This window comes from Mirounga leonina, unplaced genomic scaffold (assembly GCF_011800145.1).
Source record: "Mirounga leonina isolate KUSES-001 unplaced genomic scaffold, KU_Mleo_1.0 Mir_107, whole genome shotgun sequence".
Taxonomy (NCBI): Eukaryota; Metazoa; Chordata; class Mammalia; order Carnivora; family Phocidae; genus Mirounga; species Mirounga leonina.
Window position 1 is genome coordinate 3,764,274 of NW_023270233.1, and position 24,036 is coordinate 3,788,309.

At 34.3% G+C, this 24,036-nt stretch overlaps 1 protein-coding gene across 6 annotated transcripts in view; it reads right to left on the reverse strand.

Moving 5' to 3' along the window:
- The window catches only part of LOC118018625 (probable E3 ubiquitin-protein ligase HERC4), a 131,369-nt gene that overhangs the window by 105,642 nt on the left and 1,691 nt on the right, over positions 1–24,036 (reverse strand). For 5 of the 6 annotated variants that reach the window (XR_004681441.1, XR_004681442.1, XM_035017306.1 and 2 more), the window contains exon 2: positions 23,275–23,579. Coding sequence is in view for 4 of the 6 variants with exons in the window: in XM_035017306.1 (XP_034873197.1) it covers positions 23,275–23,500 (226 nt within the window). In the remaining 2 variants the exon portion in view is untranslated. Of the gene's footprint in view, positions 1–18,448; positions 18,582–23,274; positions 23,580–24,036 lie in introns of all 6 variants that reach the window. The other variant, XM_035017325.1, reaches the window with a different exon arrangement.

A 24,036-nucleotide genomic window follows, 5' to 3' on the forward strand; every position in this document is an offset into this window, starting at 1 on the left:
AATCTCCCCAATTTTTAAAGATGTAGTTGGGAAAAAAAAAAAAAAAGAAGACCAGTAATTCAATGAAAAATGGACAAAAGATGTCAACTGATAGTTCACAGAAAAAGAAACAGAAATGGCCCTTTATCATAATGAAAAGTCGCTCAACCTCATTGATGAGAGAACTCCAAATCCAAACTACATTTGGAAGCCAATAATATGTTCACTTAGAAAATTTATAAAACCACTTATAATTTTATACTTTTCCATATGGGTTAACCTTTAAGCATCAAGGTTTACATTTATCAAGAGAATGAGAAGAAAAGCCACAGAATGGGAGAAAATATTTGCAAAAGATAGTTCTAATAAAGGACTATTATCCAAAATATACAAAAACTCTTTTAAAACTCAACAATAAGAAAATAAACAGCCCAATTAAAAAATAGGCAAAAGAACTGAACAGACACCTCACCAAGGAAGATACACAGATGGCAAGTAAGCCTATGAAAGGATGTTTTCCTTTATATGTCATCAGGGAATTTCAAATTAAAATGAGATCCACTATACACCTTATTAAAATGGCCCAAATTGCTGGAAAGGATAGAGAGCAACAGAAACTCTCATTCACTGCTGGTGGGCATGTAAAAGGATAGAGCCACTTTTGAAGACAGTTTGGTAGTTTCTTACAAAACTAAACATACTCTTATTATATGATCAAGTAATCACAATCCTTGATATTCACCCAAAGGAGCTGAAAACTATGTCAACACAAAAATCTACATAAAGATGTTTACAGCAACTTTATTCACAATTGCTAAAACTTGGAAGCAACCAAGATGTCCTTTAATAGTGAATAAACCGTGGTACATCCAGATGATAGATTATTCAGCCATAAAAAGGAATAAGCTATCAAGCCATGAAAAGACATGGAGGACACTTAAATGCATATTACTAAGTAAAAGAAGCCAATCTGAAAAGGTTACACTCTGTATGATTCCAAATACATGACATTCTGGAAAAGGCAAAACTCTGGAGACAGTAAAAAGTTTAGTGGTTGCTGGAGGTTAGGGGGAAGAGAGGAATGATTAGACAAAGCACAGAGTATTTTAGGGTAGTAAATAAAACTATTCTGTATGATATCATTACCATTCTGTACAATACTACATGTCATTAGGCATTTGTCAAAACCCATAGATTGTACAACACAAAGAGTGAACCCTAATGAAACCAAGGACTTCAGATGATGTCAATGTAGGTTTGTTAATGGTGGTAAATGTACCACTGTGTATAGGCTGTGGATAGTGGGGGAGATTGTGCATGTGTGGGGATGAGATATACGGGAACTCTGTACTCTGCTAAATTTTGCTGTGAACCTAAAACCACTCTAAAAAATAGTTTATTAATTTAAAAAGTTTATGATTATAATAAAACTCACACACCAAGATACTATTTTCATAAAAATCCAAAAGTTTGGTAATAATAGGTTGGAGAAAAAAGCACTCTTATATACTGATAATAGAACTGCAAAACAGAACACTCTTTATGGAGAGGAATGTGGCAATACCTAACAAAACATATGCATTTACCTTCTGGAATTCCATTTCCACAAAAATATCCTACAGATACACCTAAGTACTTCGGCATAGGATTATTTTGAGCTCAAAGACATTAAGTAGAAATAGATACAAGAAAAGCTCTCTGCCCTCTCCCTATTTGCCTAAAAGCAGGACATAAATATGTAAAGGTGTCCACCCCTTCCCTCTCTACCAGGAAGAACAGAAGTTAATCACCAGAGACAACTCTAAACCCTTATCAGCTCAGAGATGGCGCCAGGAAAACCTACATAACAAACTTTCCTAACTAGCCCTTATCTTCCATTAGTTTCCCCACCTATTTACCTTCCCACAATTTGCCACCCCAAAACTCAATCCTTTTTGCTGTTACTTCTCTAAAAATTTACTGTTCTTGGGCACCTGGGTGGCTCAGACAGTTAAGCGTCTGCCTTTGGCTCAGGTCATGATCCCAGAGTCCTGGGATTGAGTCCCACATCGGGCTGCCTGCTCAGCGGGGAGCCTGCTTCTCCCTCTGCCTGTCTCTCTTTCTCTATCTTCTATGAATAAATAAAAAATCTTTAAAAAAAAATTTACTGGCCGCCTGGGTGGCTCAGTTGGTTAAGCGACTGCCTTCAGCTCAGGTCATGATCCTGGAGTCCCAGGATCAAGTCCCGCATCGGGCTCCCTGCTCAGCGGGGAGTCTGCTTCTCCCTCTGACCCTCCTCCCTCTCTCTCTCATTCTCTCTCTCTCAAATAAATAAAAATCTTTAAAAAAAAAAATTTACTGTTCTTTTGTTCTCTGTAAGCCCATGTTCTACCACCTGAATTACTCATTACAACTTTATTAACACACGTGTTGAGGTCCCATGTGTAAGCGCAACGCATGTGTTAATAAACTTGTTTTGTTTTTCTCTTGTTAATCTGCCTTTTGTCTAGACAAGTCCAGCTAGAGAACCCAGGAAGGTAGAGTACAAATACACATGTGTGTACGTGTTTCTGTTTGTATGTGCGAACGTGTGTATTGTATTTGCAGCACTGTATATAAGAAAAGACTCGAAATGTTCCAAATATCCATCAATAAAGGATTCCATCTACACATTGGAATACTATGCTCCACAAACAAAATAATAATAATGAGGAAACTCTACATACTGATATAGAAAGACCTCAAGGGTATATTAGCAAAGAGAAAAAAAAATATGAAGATGTGGAATACTATATGATTTGCTACTTTTGTATAAGAGGTAAGAATAAGTATATTCATACTTACTTAGATCCACATAAAGAAATTTTGAAATGATATACAAAAAAACTAATAAACATATTTATAGGTGATGCAGGTAGAGGGGGAAATACAGTAGTCAAATGCAAGGGCAAAACTTCCCAATGTGTATTTATTGATTTTGAACCATGTGCAGTATATACTGTCTATTCCAAACAAAAAAATAAAAATTAAATACAATATTAGAGAAAACAGTTAAAGCCACGTGTTAAACCAACATTTTCATTTTAAAACTGATGTGAACTCTTTAATTTTTTCTACATACTAAAAGCTCAAGACAAATAATCCTGGTTCTTGCAGAATTTTTGTCCCACCAAATTACTGAGATACCTATTTTGAGAATGGGTAACTACTTCAGAAATACATTATTAAAGAAACATAATAACAGTTTTATGTCCCGGGAATAGCATTTAATATAGGCTTATCAGACAACAAACACACAAAACCCGTAACTTCTTGTACAAATCTTTAAAACTACTTAAGTTTTTCCCAATGGCTCATCAAAACAAATAGCCTCAACCCTACCCCCATCCCTAGGATACTAGAAAGTCAGATCAGTGGTATACTGCGACATTTCACATCTAATGAAATTAGATGGTTGAATGCTCAAAACAAGATCACCAGAAAAGAGTCAATGATAAGCCAGAATGAAGGAGGAATAAATGAACCCAGTAAAACAAAAAAAATTCACTAGAAGCCCAACTCAATGATGCCATGTGTGAGAAAGAAAACAGAATGCATACCAAACCCAACAGCTAACATTTATTATTTACTATGTACCAGGTACTATGCTATTAAGTTTTAATCATCAAGCTACATTTGCCTTTCAAAGCCAAGTTATAATAGAGAAAAAGGAAGAATAAGTGGGAATTAAATTCACTTGAATTAGGGTAAGTATGAATATATTTAGAGGACAGAAAGCAAAAGAAAAGTTGCCAAGCAAGCCCATTAAACAGTTGATTCCTTTTATAAAGAGAGGCTACAAGAAAAGGTTGGAATTATGAACGTATGATGTTAAACTTGATGCTAAAGTTTTAATAATGGCACATGATCATAGTTATCTCTTTAAAAAAATATAAAACAGATAAAATATGTGGTGTTAACTGTTGGTCATTGTGTTATTCTTTCCACCTTTATGCTTCAAGTGCTCATACAAAAAGTTTGAGAAAAGTAACACTGTGTTCCTATCAGTATTTATGGCTCACAAGAACATTTAGTTTGGGGAGGCACAAAAGGGCAAAGAAAACAAGTGGTGGAGATTGCCTTGAGAAAGAAAAAAAATACATTATTCAGAGACAGGAGCAAAAACAGAAAAGATAAAGAACAAGAGAGATGTAACATATCTATCTTGTAAATACTGATAGCAGATATATTCTAAATACATCTCTAATAAGTCCTAAATCATCATTACTTCTGGTTGTCCTTACACTTATATTGTTAAAATGCAGTATTTTTGAAAACCAGTGGTGCATCATTTTAGTAAGGAGGAAAAGGCCATCGTCTTTACTCCATACATGTAAATACAGTCTCTTTTAGACTTATAAAAACCAATTAAAATGTTCAACCTAATGACAGTTTTTCAATATCATCTATTTCCTCCCAAATACCTCTGGATGTATATCTGACTTCAGCATTTGTTCATAAACAAACTGTGTCAAATAAATTTTGTTGCACAAACACTGTAAAAGAAGAATACTGCTGCACATCCTTTTAGCAATATAGGATAGATCCAGGTTCTTGCTGCAAAATGTTACATGATAAAATCCTTCCTATTCAATAACTAACTGGATAAAAACATCCTATTTCCTTTGGGTCCTAAGAAATATATTCATCAATTCTTGAAATTGTGAAAAGAGTTCATGTAGAATATTATCTCCAGACTCATTTGTTTAAATTGTTCACACAATTTGTTAAAACAAATTGTTAAATTTGTTTAAAGAGTTCACTTAAATGATCAATTTCATATCATCATACAGTGATGATCTACATTCACCTTGAGATTTGTCTAGTAATTGTGAAACATCTTCCTCCCAATTTTGTCATTATGGATAGAAATAAAAAATCTTGCATTCTCAATTTTGCAATTTGTGCAAAAGAGAAATAAAAGCTACAAAGACAGTGACTCGAGACTTATTTTCTTAAAAACTAATACAAAACTCTGCACAACATATGAAGAAAACGATGTTAAATGTTGATGATTTATTTCATGGCACCATTCTTCTAGGAAACCCACCATTGTTCCACTTACAATTTTAGTCTGTTTATTTTAGTCTACTTGAGAATACAATCAATTCTTATTACTGGCCAAAAGTTATTTTATAAAGTCACCAAAAATACTTATTTAGCAAATACTGAAACACTACCCCCAGGGAAAATACAGGGTTAGGCTCCTGCAAGCCTCTGATTACATTTTCATGAACTGATCAACACATAACCTTGTTTAATTAATGTGTGTTTCTGCTTAAAGACATCTTATAATTAATATATATTGTTGATTCACTAACATTAAATTCACAGCCATCAGCACTGTAACTCATGCTTCAATGTATTATCTAGTAGGGCATATCACAGCCTTCCTGTGCTTAGAACACCAGATAGCACTACAGTACTATACTCAGAGGCCATTTTAAACAGTGAAATCACCAACAAAAGTACAAAAATGTAAAATATGTGGGACCTAAATGTACTGCAAAAAGGATACTGGTTTACAGTATGAGAGCTGAAACAAGAAAGCAGAGCACTGTTTTGCTGAACCTCAGCTGGGAGTGTGCACACCAGGAGACTCAACTATTTTGCAGCTCTGCATATGTGTGTCCAGGAATGACCATAAAATGCCCTGTATTAACCGACTACGACCTAGGTTGAATAGTAACAGTATACATATACACTTCTTCTTAGACAACCAATCACAAAATACACAACATGGTCTATTAGTAGTCTTTTTGCTAACCAGGGTTTAAACCTGATACTAAGATATAATCATCAAGGGGTGCCTGGGTGGCTCAGTCCATGAAGCATCTGACTCTTGGTTTCAGCTCAGGTCATGAGATCAAGCCCTGAGGGGCGAGCCCACGTTCAAGAGGGAGTAAGCTTGAAGATTCTCTCCCTCTGCCCCCCTCCCACTGGCATGTGCACACTTTCTCAAATAAATGAATGTTTAAAAAAAGATATAATCAATAATATGCTCTGAGAATCTCACAAATAAAAAATACTAACAGTAAAGAATGCATTGTCTTCTAAAAAAAAGAATGAATTGCCTTCTGGATCTAATAGATCCAGATAATACATACTACAAAAGATAATACATACTACAGAAACACCATTAGTAACATATTCACAACTAGCATCTCTTAAAAGCTGCTGCTTATTCAAAATTCTAAAACAGCTAATTTGAAGGAAAATATGAACATTATCATGTTACTCTGTATTCTCTTTCACCTACAGACTTCAAAATCTTGTTATAGGATAATTTGTGTCCTCCCAAAATGTATATGTTTAAGTCCTAATCCTCAGTAACTCAGAATGCAACCTTACTTGGAAACAGGGTCATTGAGGATATAGTTAGTTAAGTTAAAGTCATATGGGACAGACTTGTACCCCTGAAACAAATAATACATTGTATGTTAATTTAAAAAAAAAAAAAAAAGATGAGGTCATGTGGGAGTAGAGTAGGCCTCTAATCCTCAGAAGGGGAATTTTGGTCACAGTCACACAAGGAGAATACCATGTGAAGGAATGCCTAAGACTGACAGCAAACTACCAGAAGCTAGGAGAGGGCCCTACATAATTCATTCATAAATCAGGGACTAGCTGGTATAAAAGTACAATTACCAACCATGATCCCAGTCCACAATTAATCTTAGCTCTTAATGTGGTCAATGAGTTTAAGGAACTTCTACACATATTTAAAAATAAATAAATAAATAAATTCCAACAAAGGCTGAACAACTATCAATGTTTTATACAGAGAACAAAAATCTTTGCTGATATTCAAGTTTATAAAAAGGTCTAAAAAACAATACTGTTATGAATAGCAACAAGCACAGCAATTTGGTAACAAAAAACTGAGGTATCAAGGAATAAACTTTGCTCAATAGCTAATTTTAAAAAACACCATTTCAACTTCTTACTAAAAGTTTAATTCTGCCAGAGTTTAAGTTTCAAAATCCTGTCCTACCATGCCTCATTAGTTGCTATAAATATAGGTTTCCTTTTCCCTTCTCTCTGAATTACTCAAAACTCTAACTAGAGCAATGGAAAAAATCCATCTCTAAAAATTTAAAGTTTACACAATACCATACTATGAAATTTAAAAAGTACTGTATAACCTCATTCTTATTTAAAAGCATGTCACACACAGCCCTAACATATATGCAGAGAAAATACTGAAAAATACTAAATTGTCAACACTGGTTATCTATAAGTGGCTTTTTCTTTTTTTATTGTTCTTTAACTGTTTAAAAGAACTGTATGTGTAGTTGATGCATTTTATGATTTTGACTTTTTAAAGATGAAGACCTTAATTACTTGGGAATAGCGAATGGCACCAATAAATAATTCAGAGTGCTTTCCCCCCCCTTTAAATAACCATAGTGCTAATTTTGTTACAGAGATTTATAACCAAATGGCTACTTCACTCAAGGCATATACTTCTCTATTCTTAAAGTGAAATTACTGCTTACTGACATTTTTTAAAGGATCTGTAATACAATGCATATAATAATAATAAAACAAATTAATAAAACTGAACATCTAAACTAAATAAAAACTAAAACAAAAATTAAATGAAAATGTTTATTATCTAAAATTACCACCAATAGGAATTTGGAATGGTATAACCGGTAGTCACCAAAACATTTTAATGAGTTCCCGGATAAAATCTAAAGTTAACATAAAGTAATTTACATGTCTTAGCTGACAGCTCACAATAAAATAATGTTCTTATGGAGATAGAATTAAATTACAAAATTCTTTATAACAGATGTTTACAAGTTTGTACCCCTTTTATGCATTCTATACATACAGGTGCAGAGTTAGCATACATAAAGAGTTTATGGCACAGTGTTAAGCACTTTATTTAATCTCATTTAATCCTCATAACACCATGAGACAGGTGTACCATCATCCCTACTTCACAGATAAAGGTACTAAGATATAAAGGTACTAAGATATAAACATTTCCCATTTATTGAACTGCCATCCTTTTGTTAATATTTAAATAACAAGGTTATGTTTTTATTGTTGTTTTTTAAAGATTTTATTTATCAGATAGAGAGACGGCAAGAGAGGGAACACAAGCAGGGGGAGCGGGAGAGGGAGAAGCGGGCTTCCTGCGGAGCAGGGAGCCCGATGCGGGGCTCAATCTCAGGACCCTGGGATCATGACCTGAGCCAAAGGCAGACGCTTAACAAATGAGCCACCCAGGTACCCCAACAAGGTTATGTTTTAATATTTTCAAAATATACTTAAAATTTTATATTTAGGGCTTCATAACATTTTTTCTTTAGAAAAGTCCTTTCTGGGGGCGCCTGGGTAGATCAGCCAGTTGAGTGTCCAACTCTTGATTTTGGCTCAGGTCATGGTCTCAGGGTCATGAGATCAAGCCCCACGACAGGCTCGGTGCTCAGCTTGGAGTCTTCTTGAGAGTCTCTCTCTCCATCTCCCTCTGCCCCTCCCTCCCCCACCTGCACTAAATAAGTAAATAAATAAAATCTTTAAAAAAAGAAAAGTCTTTTCTGGATGTCTGGGAACCACTGAAATTAACTGCTTTGAAAAGAAGTTGATATACAAAGACCCCAACATAAATATAATATCAAATAGTTGCTTTGCTTTCTTTTTAAGACAAGCAAGAATGAACCCTCAGAATATACTACCAGAGTTTTTGTTTTCTTATATTCTTTGTATATTTGACATCCATTCATCAAAGGGTCAATTACATTAATTATATTTTCTTGTTTTCTGTATTCTTGAGGCTGACATTTGGGGAGCAGGAGGCTTACAGACCCCAGAAGAGATGGTCCTTCCCAGGGCTAGCTAATTCCTAAAGAAAACAACTTGCCCACAAGCATGCCTTTCATAGGCATACCACCAGTACCTATCTCCTTGTCTCTCACACACCAAGCCAATATTTCCCTTACCCTAAATCACCCCAGGCCCAGATACCAGGAAACTAAAAACCAACCCCACAGCCCAAAGCCTGGAGGAATTAATCAAATTAGCCCATCCAAACTGTTTATTCTGCCCAGGATGCCTTTCCCAAGGAAATCCTAATGAAGACCATGATCTAAGATCTCCCCTGTGCTCTTGTCTTCTGCCTCTTAACTACCCTAGTGTTCTCCCCTATGGCTGTGTGGCATGTGACTCCCTCTCTCTGGGACCTGAATATAATAAACTTCTTCCAACTTCATTCTTGTTTCCTCTTATGGCCACACTGACTTTACCATACTATACCCAACATGTACATTCTTACAATTTTACAATTTTGGTTATAATATCACTGATGGCCATCAAGTTAAGAGTCTATAATTTTGGGGGCACCTGGGTGGCTCAGTTGGTTAAGCGTCTGCCTTCAGCTCAGGTCATGATCCCAGGGTCCTGGGATAAAGCTCGCTTCGGGTTCCCTGCTCAGTAGGGAGCCTGCTTCTCCTCTGCCACTCCCCCTGCTTGTGTACTCTCACTTTGTCAAATAAATAAAATATTTTTTTAAAAAGTCTATAATTTTCTTCTCTTCCTATGGTACATCCAATAAAATGCACTGATCATGTGTTTATTCAACAAACTCCTCGGTCCCCTCTGTGTGTACCAGTGTTGTCACTATAGTGATAAATATATATAAAAGTTTCTACCCTTCAGGAACTGACATGGTAGAGAAGATTTTTACCTAAATAATTCTATACAACAGGAAGAGAGAAATGCAACTTATTAATTTACTGAATGCTAGGTAACTGCGCTTGATACTGCACAAAATATCTGACTTGCAGTTCTTACAAAAGTAACCATGGAGATGTAGGATAGTCCTTCAGCTGGGCAATATTCAAGAGACAGAAATGGAAATATGGTGTAGAAAGAATAACCCAGAATTACAAGAAGGATGAACTAGAGTAGGGAGATCAGTAGGAAAGCTATTGCCACAGTTTTTGCATAGATAGTAATAGTCTAACTAGAATGAAAACAAAGAATTTCAGCTTGAGATAGGAGGACCCTAAGGGCCAGAGAGTTTAAAATAACTAGTTCAACGTCAAATATTTAGCCATTAGAAAAAAAAAGACAGGAGAGTTACTAAAAAAACAATCAGTAAGATTTGGCAACTGAGGGGCGCCTGGGTGGCTCCGCCATTAAGTATCTGCCTTCAGCTCGGGTCATGATCCCAGGGTCCTGGGATCGAGCCCCACATCGGACTCCCTGCTCAGCAGGAAGCCTGCTTCTCCCTCTCCCACTCCCCCTGCTTGTGTTCCTTCTCTCACTGTGTTTCTCTCTGTCAAATAAATGAATAAAATCTTAAAAAAAGAAAAAAAAAAAAAAGAAAAAAGATTTGGCAACTGAGTCAATGTCCATGTTACAGGCTTGGGAAGCGGAGCCTAAGGTGAATCTAAGGTTTGAACCTAAGTGAGTTCAAGAAACATTAATAAACAAGGAAGAGTTGTTTTTGTAGTTTGTTTTGGAGAGATGGATAGCTAACTTACAACTGTTTCCATTTAAAATATTCCTTTTTCTCCACATTTTATCAGTTTTAAATTTTCAGAAATATTTATAGTTGTCTTTCTTGATTTTCTCTTTCCTATAGTCAAACACCATATAAACAGTGGATACCCTAATTATTAACAGCATCTTTATATACTATGCAAATAAATTTAGGCACATTGTCATTAAAATAATTACAAATGCAAAGTAAGAGTAGAAAGGTGTAACCAAATGCATTATTTTAGCCTATCATTCTAGGAGGAGCAGAATTTAAAAGTGTGAATAAGCTGAATTTATTCAAGTGTCTATGTTCCTCAAACTATACCTTCTGTTATACACTGAATGTCTGTATCTCCCCAAACTTCATATACTGAAATCCTAAGCCCCAATGTGATGGTATTAGGGGGTAGGGATTTTGGTAGGTCATTAGGTCATGGAGGTGGTGCCCTCATGAATGAGATGAGTGCTCTTTCCCAGAGAGATCCCTCATGCCATGTGAAGATACACAGTGAGACAATGGCCCTCTATGAACCAAGAAGCAGGTCTTTTCCAGATACCAAATCTGCTAGCACCTTGACCTTGGACTCCCCAGCCTAAAGAACCATGAAAAATATATATGTGTTATTTAAGCCACCCAGACTATACTAATTTTGTTATAGCAGTCTAAATGGACAAAGACATCTTCTAATTATTCATCATTAAATAAATTTTTTAAAATAAATGATTAACTTCTAACATTTATATCTTCTCACAGGAAATAAAAAGGGATCTTTAATTCTTTTATTTTTCTGTATCCACTGTATCTCTTAAGCCTGATGGTAAAGGAATCCAATTCATTTTCTATCTTGCTCCAATATAGCATTACCTCTAAACATCACAAACATACATTTTTTTGAAATTTTGGTGTACTTTTGAAAATTTGTCATAATATGAGCTCCAACAAGGTAACAGAAGACAAGTATTTTCATGCTTAACGCAGTATCTAGGACATAGTAGGAAGACATGTTTGTGGAATCAATGCCTGAAGTTCAGTCATAAAAAAAAAAAATGTGCACTGTCTATCTAAAGGCAAATATGGAAACAGCATATAGCCCACTTCAGTGTAAGGCAGACCTAAAATTAAATTCCCACTCTAATATTAATGGCAGTTTTAAGAAACATTTAGAACACTCACCACATGCCAAGCACTGTTCTTTTCACTTTATGTGTTATCTCATTTAATCATTACAACCACCCTAAGAATGTGGCATGATTATCCTAACAGAAATACTTAGGCATAGAAAGGCTATGAGATGTGCCCAAGATAACACAATAAGAAGTAACAGAATCAGAATTTGTATCCAAGCACTCTAATTCCAGAGCCTATTTAAAAATAATAGTATATTTACATTATTTTTTTTTTAAAAAGAGTATGCAGTGAAAATCTAGGTCTACCGTTCATTATCCGCTACCAACCTAGTTCTCATCCCTTATCTTACTTCTACACCAAGGTAACCACTATTATTAGATGTATGTATCTTTCCAGGGTTTTTCAAGTATATCTACAGGCAAATGCAAATATAAATTTTTTCTTATTTTATCTAAAACATAGTTTTCTATAAAATGTTCTATACCTTGCTCTTTTTAATGATGTATCTTAGAGATCTTTACATATTAGTACACAAAAAACTCCTTTATTCTTTTCTCAATTACATAGTATTACATCACATTGATTGAACAGATGACTATTTTACCAGTTCCCAACAATCACAAGGTTGTTTCTAATGTTTTGCAATTATAAACAATGTTGTAGTAATATGTCAATGAGTCATTTTGTACAAGTACAAATGGAGCTATCAGAGCAAGAGCTATATTCCTGTGCTTCTTGAAGAAAGGGTATGTGCATTTGCAATTATAACATATGTTTGCAAAATACCCTCCTACTGTTAACCAATTTACACTAACCACCTATGAACACTTGTTTAGTGACAGCCTCACCATAGAGGATATAGCAGTCCCCTCCCCTTATTCCCAGGGGATACATCCCGAGGCCCAGTGGATTCCATTTTGAAACCATGGATAGTAATGAATACTGTATATACTGTTTTCTCTATACATACATAATGTTTAATTTATAAATTAGGCACAGTAAGAGATTAACAATAATAAAATAGATTATAACATACTGTCAGAAAAGTTATGTGGTCTCACCCTCTCTCAAAACATCTTACTGTAATGTACTCACCCTTCTGTGAAGATACAAGATGATAAAATGCCTACCGATGAGATTAAGTGAGGTGAATGATGTAGGCACTGTGTGATAGCATTAGATGACTACTGACCTCCTGACATCAGGACCATCTGCTTCTGGACCTGCAGATGACCATGGGTAACTAAAACCTCAGGAAGTAACTCTGGTTTGGGGTTGAAGGAGCTATTCTATTATCAAAGCTAAGGATTTTTGCTAACCTGTTATGTAAAAAAATGGTACCTCAGTGTAGTCTTCTGCATTTCTCTTAATATGAATGAAGCTGAAGAGTATTCATTTAAGAGTCATTTGTATTTCCCTTTTTGTGAACTGCCTGTTCATATCCTGGGACCATGTTGCTACTGGACTGTTTTCATCTTGCCAATTTCTAGGAGTGCTTTATATATGGGAAATTAGCATTTTGACTGAGTCAAATATTTTCCCATTTGTCTTTTAACTTGTTTATAGTGATTTCTACCTAACAAAACTTTTTTCAGTTTACTTTTCTGTGCCTCTTCACAGTTCAGTCAGAAAGGCTTCCCTGACTCTAATGAACAAATTTGTCCATGTTTTCTTTGAGCACATTTATCATTACAGTCTTTACATTTAAATATTTGATTCACTTGGAATTTATCCGAATATATACATGGCGTGAGGTAGTAATCCAATTTTTTTTTGTTCCCTAGATGATGCTCCTACTTATTCCAAGATCATTTATTAACAGCCCCGCTTTAATTTTTCCCACTGATTTGAGGTGATTTAAGTCTATGTCTGGGCTTTATATTCTGTTTAATATGTCTATTTGTGAGGCAGTTTTAACTATTAAGACTTTAAAATATTTTACATATTGCGGCACCTGGGTGCCTTAGTCGGTTAAGTGTCTGCCTTTGGCTCAGGTCATGATCCCAGAGTCCCAGGATCAAGCCCTTCATCGAGCTCGCAGCTCAGCAGGGAGTCTGCTTCTCCCTCTACCCCTTACCCCGCTCTCATGCTCTCTCTCGTTTTCTCTCTCTCAAATAAATAAAACCTTTTTTAAAAAATCTTTAAAAAAATGAAATGTTACATATTTCTGCTCTTATTTTTCAGTGTTTTCCTGGTTTCTTTATTTTTTCATAAGAACTAGAGAATCCATTTATCTAGTTTCTTCAAAAAAAAAACCATTTGGTATTTTTATTAGGATCACCTTAAGTTGACAAATTAGAGAGAAAATGGACAGATTTACTTAGATTAGTATTCCTACTTAACAAACATGGTTTCCATTTGTCTAAAATTTTTGTGTTCCTCAGAAGTGCTTTCAAGTCTTCTTCAAATAGGTCTTGCACATTTCTTAGGTTATTCCTGGGTCATTTTATCTTTCCCTTGCTATTATAAATGGTGTCTTTCCTTTCATTGTTAACATCTAATTGGTTCTTGTTTCCATTACATTTTAATTTTGATTTGGGGCAAGTTTTTAGCCTCTTGAAGTTTTACTTCCCTCACCAGCAAGATTGAACCAATATGTACTTTGCAGGGTGGTTTTATGATTCCGGGATAATGCATAAAAGATTTAGCTCAGTGCCTGGCACATAATGGTAGTTACCATTATTATTTTTAAATATCAGTGTCCCAGTATCTAAATAATATATTCCAAATATTATTTCTTGTTAAACTTCTCTCTAGTTATGAGGTTTGTATCTTTCTTCTCCCTTTACATTGTAATACCAACTTCTAATGTGTTCCCTTTCCTCCATATTTCCAGTTGCAGAGGCTTACTCAACTCCCCAACTCAGTGTAGAAATAGAGCGATGTTCAGACAGATGTAACATCAATCTGTCAGGCTTTTATGTAATTACTCTCCAGAAGATAAGTTTAGGTCCATTATGTCCATTTCTGTTAGAATGCCCAGTTATGAAATCTATAGATAAGCAATACCTGGATCAAAAATCAGAAAGTATACATGCACTAATTAATAAATACTTGGGACCAATTATGGGAAGCAATCTAAGCTCTACTTTACATTCATCATGCCACACTCAAAAAAAAAAAATAATAATCACAAGCTTCTTCAAAACAGGTAAAGCAGCTAAACTTTCCTGCCATTGTTTTTAGATGCTCCTAATTCTGCTCCTTTACAGCCTTATGTTGTTCCTTCCCCATTCCCATTTCCCTTTCACAGAAACAACAGCATATCTGAGGACACATTTTCTAGGGGCTCTTGCCTACATGCCAACACATACACAATATATAGTAACAATTATTTCAGCTCTCAGTGGAATCAAAAGTAACTTCTAGTGATTGCATCTTGTGACTTCAAAAACTTTGTTTCCAGTAAAACCTGGAAGAAAGTCATAAAGTCAGGCATAATTAAGTAACAAGTTTGTGTCAGTTAACCAAAAATAAACAAATGAACCTCTTAATAAAATTCAAATGAGTGGGGTATCAGATGGTACCTGGCAAATAAATGTTTCAATTTTACAAAGGTGTTACATCACCAGGTACTTTAAACAGTCCCCACAAAACACAAAAATAAGTACTGTTAACAGATTGTTAATTACTCAAGTAAATAGGCTGGAATCAGGGAGAAATTTACAGTTGAAATGTTAGCCTACTTTGTACTGAAGAGGAAAAAAAACTGGAAATAAAACATCTCATGCCTTTAGCACTGATCTTTCTCCCCACTTAACAGTACTGAATTTCTTACTGATCACTAAATACTGTTAACAAGTTCAAAACAAAATTCACCCCACCATATCTTTTCTCTCCTCCTAAAATAGGACAATTAACATTCCTCTTCTTCCTGGAGTCCACACTTCTATTAAATACTAATTCAACCTCGGATCACACCTGGCTCCCCCCCTTTACCTTACTGTTACCAAAGTAGTTGGTTACCAAAGCCTGTCAGTTCTTTCTGCCTCCCTAATCTCTCCTTAATCTAACTGCTCCCTTGTATTAGAGGGCCATCATTACAGCCTAATTGATTTCTTTACCTCTAAATTCTCTCCCCTCCTTTATAAAAAGCTGGTAATTCTCATTAGAAACTATCAGTGGATATCCACCAAATTCAAGCTCCCTAATTTGATTAATTCTATAATCTGAGATCAATTTTACCTTTCTAACCTTCTTGCTCACATTCTCAGACATCTGAGTTAACTGGACTACTATTCCCTTAACAGGCCTCCAATTTGCCTATTGCCATTTCAGCTGCTTTACCTATAAAGCATCTCTCTTCATTCTTTCCTCCTTGAAATACTATGTATCCTTCCAGTTCATATACTATCTTCCCTATAGAAACTCACCTACAATACACTCCATTCCAAATGGTTACAATATTCCTCTGTACGCAGTAATCTGTTTATGCATCTTATAACACTTAGCACATTTATATGCATTTCTATTTATTTCTGCACTTGTTTTATCTTCCTTTCCAGATCTTTAAATGATATTCATCCATTATACTCAAAGCTTGTCATATGAATACATTTTTAAAAACTTTCATTTACAGGGCCACCTGGGTGGCTCAGTCATTAAGGCTCTGCCTTCGGCTCAGGTCATTATCCCAGGGTCCTGGGATGGAGCCCCGCATCGGGCTCCCTGCTCGGCGGGGAGCCTGCTTCTCCCTCTCCCACTGCCCCTGCTTGTGTTCCCTCTCTCGCTGTGTCTCTCTCTGTCAAATAAATAAATAAAATCTTTAAAAAATAAAAACAAAACACTTTCATTTACAAATATCTTCTTAGCTTATCAACTTTGTAGGGCGAGGCACAACTATGCTTAATTTTGTTTAAATAAATTCAGTTATCATTTCTTCTAGATTTGCTAAAATTAAAGATATTCTTTTTCCTAAAGAAATTAACAGAGATGCAAATAAAGACTAAATTGACATAAACATGCATGGTATCATAATTTATAATAAAAATCTGGAAATAAGTTCCAAAAATAGGAGAACACAAATTTTGGTACATTTAAATGATGAAGTGTTAAACTATCATTAACGATAACCCTAAACAATATTTTAAAACATGGGGAAATAATTATTATTTAATTATTACTGGAACAAAAAATTGAGATATAAGAATATACTCTCAGTCTGTGATCACAAACATATATGAGTATAGAAGAAGTGTTAAATGACAATAGTGTTTATCTACAAATGATGGTGTTATGGTTGAATTTTACTTGCCTGTATTTTTCAAATTCTCTACCAAAAACATGAAATACTTTTAGAAAAAAACTATGAACTAAAAATGTGTTATTTCAGAGTAGCAGGACACTTAGCAAAGGAAAAAAATGAAACTAAACTCAGATATTAATAAGGAAATAATTAGGATATTTTAAAATAATGTCAAAAACACATTAAAGGACTCTAGAACATTTTCTATAAGGCCAACAAAAGCTAAACTAAACTTCTGCCATCGTGGAACTGAAGAAAAAAGAAAAATTCCATGCAAATAAAATATTATGGTTTGAAGACTGAGCCACCAATATTCAAGAAACTTCCCTTCTTAATAACAATAATTCCAAAACACATTTATACACAGCACAGATTTTTATTGCATGTAAAGTAACTATCACAATTCATTAAGATAATTCTGTATCTTAATAAATAATTATTGTCTTCTTAATTCCATCAGCATGAAAAAGATCCATAGAAGGTGAAAGGAGATAAATCATGGGCTCTTTAATATGGTTTCTTTGTTAGTGCTTCCCACTTTTCTATTCACTAACACAATCCTAGCACAAAAAAGCCCTTATAACAATATATGAATACATGTCCTCTATTAGGTTTTCTTTACTATGTATGTACCTATACCTGATATACATCCAAGTACCTGATACGCTTTCTAGTCTAGGAAAACTAAATATCTAAGAAGTGAGACTTATTTCTTCAAAGCAATTTTAAAAGTACATGGGGTCTTTAAGAAATGAGCTTTAATAGTACTACACATTTGTATGACATATTGGGAACACAGAACCCTAAGAACACTTACTAAGGAGATGATGGAAACTAGACCACCTAAGCTTTCACCTACAACAAGGATTCCTTCTAACTCCCCAAACCGGGAAACTGAAATCTACCATACTCCTATTCTTTCAAGGAAAGTAAGTGGTTCACTACCAATCAGATAAAAAACACCAATATACCAAAGACGAACAAAAAACTAATTGGTTCTAAATCCTCTAAAGAAGCCTCTATTTGTTAGACTGCTCAGATTAGGCATCTATTATTGTCTTCTTTACGGATTAAAGATTTTATAAAGCATGAATCAAACCAATGCATCCTATAAAGAGCTACATGGCAGGCTTAATACAATATAACTAATCCAAGTTCCAATGTTGACACCAAATCAATCACACCTGGCAGTTACTATGGATCTCGGATAGTAGCACAGCAAAGCATTAGACAACAAAGGGAAATAGAATATGATATATAACAGAAAAAGAGAAAAGACTGGGTATTACCATAATTTTTTGTTTAAATATGCCTCATACCACACAAGGTTATAATGAAGTACCAAAGTGGTAACACAAGCAAGCATCTTGGTAAAGTAATGATTTATTTCAATAGGCCATCACATAAAATGGCAAAGAAACAAATTAGTATTTGATCTGCCTCAAATAAAAGATATTACTGTAAATAATTCTAAACATAAGAACAATTTAGTGAATAAGGTAGGAGACTGGTAGACTTAAATTTTCAGATTCAATTTATAGGTGTTCACCAGTCACCTGCTGTTTTGACAAGTTACTTACCAACTTGTGCTGCCATTTCTCCGTAAATTTATCCCCTAAGATGAGGATAATTCTTGCAAATTGTGTCACAAGCATTTTGAAAGGAACCATGAGTTATTGTGTAATGCTCTTGAAATTCCTCAGATGTAGGGTCCTACACAAAGTAAAGTATTATTATACATCTCTCTAACAGTAGTCATCTGTTTGCATTATGATTTTTTTTTCCCTACCCTTGACACTGTGATTCTTGGGCACTAACCTTCCTCAAAGTAAAGTGTCCAAAGCAAGCCTCCATTCCTGACCCAAGTAATTACTTTTTTCAAGTCTTCATATCACCCACATCTTTCTCATCCTTAGAAGGTATCATGAAAACTAGGAATTATAAAACATAATAAGCTTCTTTGGTATTATATGCTTTGGTTCAATAAGAAACATGTGGGATAATCTGGTAATTTTAATCTTCTCTTAAGTGAACAATTTTATTTCACGTATTTATACATTTTTTTCCTATATTACTTTTTAAATTTCAACTATATTTTAAGAAGTTCATTTATAGATTTATGTTTTATGAACAGAGAGAGCAAGTCAGAAAATGATGTAGCAAAAAGGCAAGCAAGTAATTACTGCTATGTGACCAAAATGCTTTCAATGGACTGACTCAACAGTAGAAATCACCATTTAGAGATATAGGAAAAAGAATCAATGCTCATCATCTTCACAACTTCTGTAGAAGAGTTGAGCATAAGCTACAACAAATTTTATACTACTGACAACTTTATCGGCTGCTGACTTCGCTAATCAAGTTAGTCTTCAGTTAAGGAATGAAATACATATATTTGTATTTTTAGTTTATGTTGGCATGATATTACATCTTGAAAATAGGACTCTGAACCTGCTTATACAGTTCCTAAAATGACTTCCTTCTGAATTTATACATGAGAAGGGAGGAGATAATAAGATACATCTTCACTGTATAACATTAGCTATAAAAGAGTAAAATTTTGAGTTTTTTTTTAACCCTCAGAATGACATTAAAATACTGATGGAAACTAGTTTCCTCCTAGGTGAATAAACACTCTTTTATCTTTTAAATATGGCAGGTGAAAACCTTCATGGGATAAAGGTAAAACCACAGCATTTAGAGAGCTCCCTTAACATTTGCTAGCCTACTAATTGTTAGTCTTTTAATCTCATTTTACTTCAGTTTTCCTCATTTGTAAAATAGGGACTGTAACACCTGCCCTAGCTACCATACAAGACTGTTGTGAGGATTAAATGAGATAATCTAACTGAAAGAACTCTGTAAACCATGAAAAACTATCAAAACAATCATTTTTAAGAGGACTATATCACATTATTTTACAAATTCATGGTCATAAAATATTTAGTACTAGTTCTAACATGAAATAAATGGAAACAGATGTGCAAAACATTAAGACCATGGTTACCAAATAATACCTATGATTGAATATACACTGAATAAATGATCTTGTTAAAAAAAAAAGTGCACTTCCTATACATTATCTTAAAATCTTCAGAAGTGAATTTGGAAGGAAATATAAAAATAAAACAATTTATTCAGATGGACTGGTCTAGCATATTAAAGATCAGATATATTTATCTGTTAGCTATGAATTAAGAAACTAAGAGCCACTAGCTAAAAAAGAGTTTTGAAAAATTCTTATGAAGGAAAAATACATACACGAGAGTGAAACAGATGTTCACGCCTCTGGAAATAATCAGAAAGAGCTAGCAGTGATAGCAAGGGGCATACATATACAAGAGAACGGAGATGAACATGGACATAATCTGTACTTTTGGTGTATAATAAAGAATATCACTGAACCTTTCCTTTGTGGTTCCTAAAATTTTCAGAATGGAAACCTCTCCCAATAGGCCACAGGCTGAATCTATTTACTACACTGTAAGCCTGAGTCCTCCAGTAGGTTATGATAACTCTCAAGAATAGCTTATCCTTGGGGCGCCTGGGTGGCTCAGACGGTTAAGCGTCTGCCTTCAGCTCAGGTCATGATCCCAGCGTCCTGGGATGGAGCCCCGCATCGGGCTCCCTGCTTGGCTGGAAGCCTGCTTCTCCCTCTCCTACTCCCCCTGCTTGTGTTCCCTCTCTCTGTGTCTCTATGTCAAATAAATAAAATTTTAAAAAAAAATCTTAAAAAAAAAAAACAGCTTATCCTTAATGAATGAAGCGACCTGTTTCTCTTTCACTCCTTATTATAGAATATTTAGTATGCTTATAAAGCCATTATCTACAAGGAAACAATTCCTAGCTCCCTCCTTTCTGTATGCTGTCAGTTTAAAGCTCTGATGAAATGAATTATGTTTATTATATGGTCCTAGAAATTCAATCAGACTCACTCAATTAACAGAAAACTTTAAAACCAGTTATATAAGAACTCCTTACCTCCTAATTCAGTCCTCAAAAACTCACAAATTAAAAAAAAAAAAGTTGAGGAAGGAATACATTTAAATCACTGAAGAATTATTCCCAAGGGAAATAATTCTAGTTAAAAACATTAGAAGTTTCCACTCTAACACCTTAAGTCAAAACTGAGGTTAAAAGAAAAGTCCCTATCAGAGCACTACCTCCTTTTGAACTTTTACTTTCTCCTACCTCTGTAACTCAGATATACTTCAATGTGTCATTGAACCTGGACTTCCAGTAAAAAGCTTTTCTCAAGATCAGGCTCTTCTCCTTTAAAACTAAACTATTTCAGCTCCAGATTTATTTTCTGGCTATTTATGTGATCAGGGGTTGAATTAAAATTAAGACTTCATTTTCTCCCAGAAATCTTTAATCTACCCCACAATGACATTTCCCATCATTAAAACTTCCCAGTTTCAAGGGACATATCATATCATGTCAACCTTCAATCCTCTCCAGCTATTTCACTTATGTATGCCTTAACTCCCAACCCAGGCTCCAAATTTTTCAAAGACAAAGTTCATGCCTTTTTCATTTTTCTAGTCCATAAGTGTACCCTGGACAATAAGGCAATCCTGAAGAGGTATTGTAAATTAGGTAAACCCACCCTCCCAACTTTATAGTACCAAATAATGCTTCCAAGATGAATCAATACGGTATATAAATGTCACAATGCAATCATCACAATGTCAACATGACCACAAAAAAAACCTCTCCTGGCTAGTTAAGTTTCTGAGAATCTTACCTACAGAGTTAAAAGCTGTTAAAGACACATACTACTAAAGCACAGTGGCACAGTGTCTACCCTTGTCCTGGACACAAAACAGATGCTTAGTAAGATTTAAAAAATTTAAACTTTAGTAAATTTCAGTAACTATACTGGCAATTCCTATGTGCTGGCTTTGTACTTTTACTTGTTCTGTAGCCTCTCAGAAATTACTAAAGCAATACAGAGATTTGTTCAATTATTTCTGTGGAGCATGTTAAGTATAAAAAAGGCAACAGCCCCAAAACCATGAAAATCTCAACTTGAGGCAGCATTCCAAGCTAAGCAAAAAAGGTAAAGGATACATCTGCCTCTGAAGCAGTGATAGCAAATATATATCAATAAATTACCATTCATGTCTACACATGACAACCTCAATACCTAAGATTATGAAATTCTGATAAGATTCCATAAAATGTTCTTAGTGAGGTAGAGTACAAGACAGCTGCCACTTTACCTTGAGTTCTGCAATAATTAAACCTACTGTATTAAGGATTGTTACCATTCATCCGAAAGACTTAAATTACAAATTAAGGCAGAAGGAAAAAGATTAAGACCCTACCAACAAAGAAAGGATGAAAACTATACAGTATTTACAAGTTAGAAAGGTGAGGTCTGGCATGGTGGTGAGATGGTATGAAAGATGAATAACATGCTTTAATATTTAATTTCTTACTATTTTATATCTACATTAACCTCTCAAAAGTAGACTAACAATAGAAACCACTTAAATAATGAAGTGGTAAAGAAAAATAATTCCATAGAAAATACTTAAGTGCCATTAATTTGAGTTAAAAGAAGAAACTATAAATCAGTACAGCTGCAGTCTTATCTGATTTTACCATCTTAAGAATTAACTTTTAGTAATCATAATTGAAAGCAAAATTCACATAACAATATTTCTAAGTTTGGTAATATCTTATTTTTAAAATCTGTCTATATCCAGGAAGAGAACATGACATGAGAACAAATTCCTCAAAATTCTCATTACACTAAAGATTATTTTACATTTGGTTTATATGGCTACTACAAAATCAGGACATATCATAGTCACAAACTTTTAATAGCTAGTGCAGCTACTTGAAAGTATGAAATTGGGGGAATAAAAGATATTTCAAACTAAACCAAATAAAATTCTGTATTTCATATACTCCAATAGGGAGAACAAAAGAAAAATTAGGATATATTTTAGGCAAGTTTCCATCTTATTTACTTTTATTTCTGATGTATGGAAAACAACACAATAAATTATGCATTTAAAACTTGCCAAGGTAGCTGAATAGTACTTACTACACAGGACCTACATTCTATATGCTCTATACCTATATACTCTGTCCGAAAGAAAAGGTATCCACACGGCATGCTGGTTTTCTCTATTGTTTTACAACACCATAAAATTCTGAAACCAAAGCTTCATACAATAAGGGTTTATAACAACAGTAGTTTAAAATAATAGAAACCACAAAATAATCAAGTACTTAGAAGCATACAAATGTAAAGTATATATTTAACTCCTAGTTTGCTTTTAAAGCTTGTTAAAAAAAAAATATATGGGTTTAGGACTAGAGAAATTATTTGACATTTCAAACTTACATGATATAATTATTAGAAAGAGCAAACAAAAATTTTTCAACTTACCTGGTTTCTTTCTGGATTTTTCATGACCTAGCTGTCCTAGATCATTACATCCACATGTGTACACTGTTCCATCATCCAGAACAAATACTGTATGTCTGAGTCCACATCCCACATCTCGGACCTTTTTATTTATAAAAAAGTCACTTTTTCTGGGCTCTAGTACAATTTCTTCATCAATTCCACCCAAACCTAGCTGTCCAAAAGATGCATTTCCCCAGCACAACATGTTTGTAATTCTTTTGGTCTTCCAGTTTCAATAAAAAACTTCCTTCTGAAACACTGGAAATTTGGAGGTATACCTATGTCTGAGGAGATACAAAAAAGTTAATATGACTTCAAAGGAAACATGATGTATAACTGCTCTTTCAAGTGCTATGCTACAATAATTACTACATAGTAAACATGAGATCTATTTTACTATATAAGTATCATCCAGTTTAAAAAACCCATCAGTTGAATTTTTAAAAATACACAAACATTTACAGAAAATTTCACTCAAATTCTTTGCAAAATTTAAAACATATTAACTAGTTTTGACTTTTTGCTACCTTATGTTAGACTAATCTAATGGAAACATTAAGTACTTTGATCAACTTAATTTTTGCTTCACTTTAAATCATTTTATTCTGAGCAAGAAATAAAACATCTATCCACTACCCCCAAAATCAAGTACATACACAGTGAAAAATTCTCCCAACTACACAAACATAAAACCTTGCAATCTCCCTCAAATCATAATTAAACCTTTTAATACCTACCTCT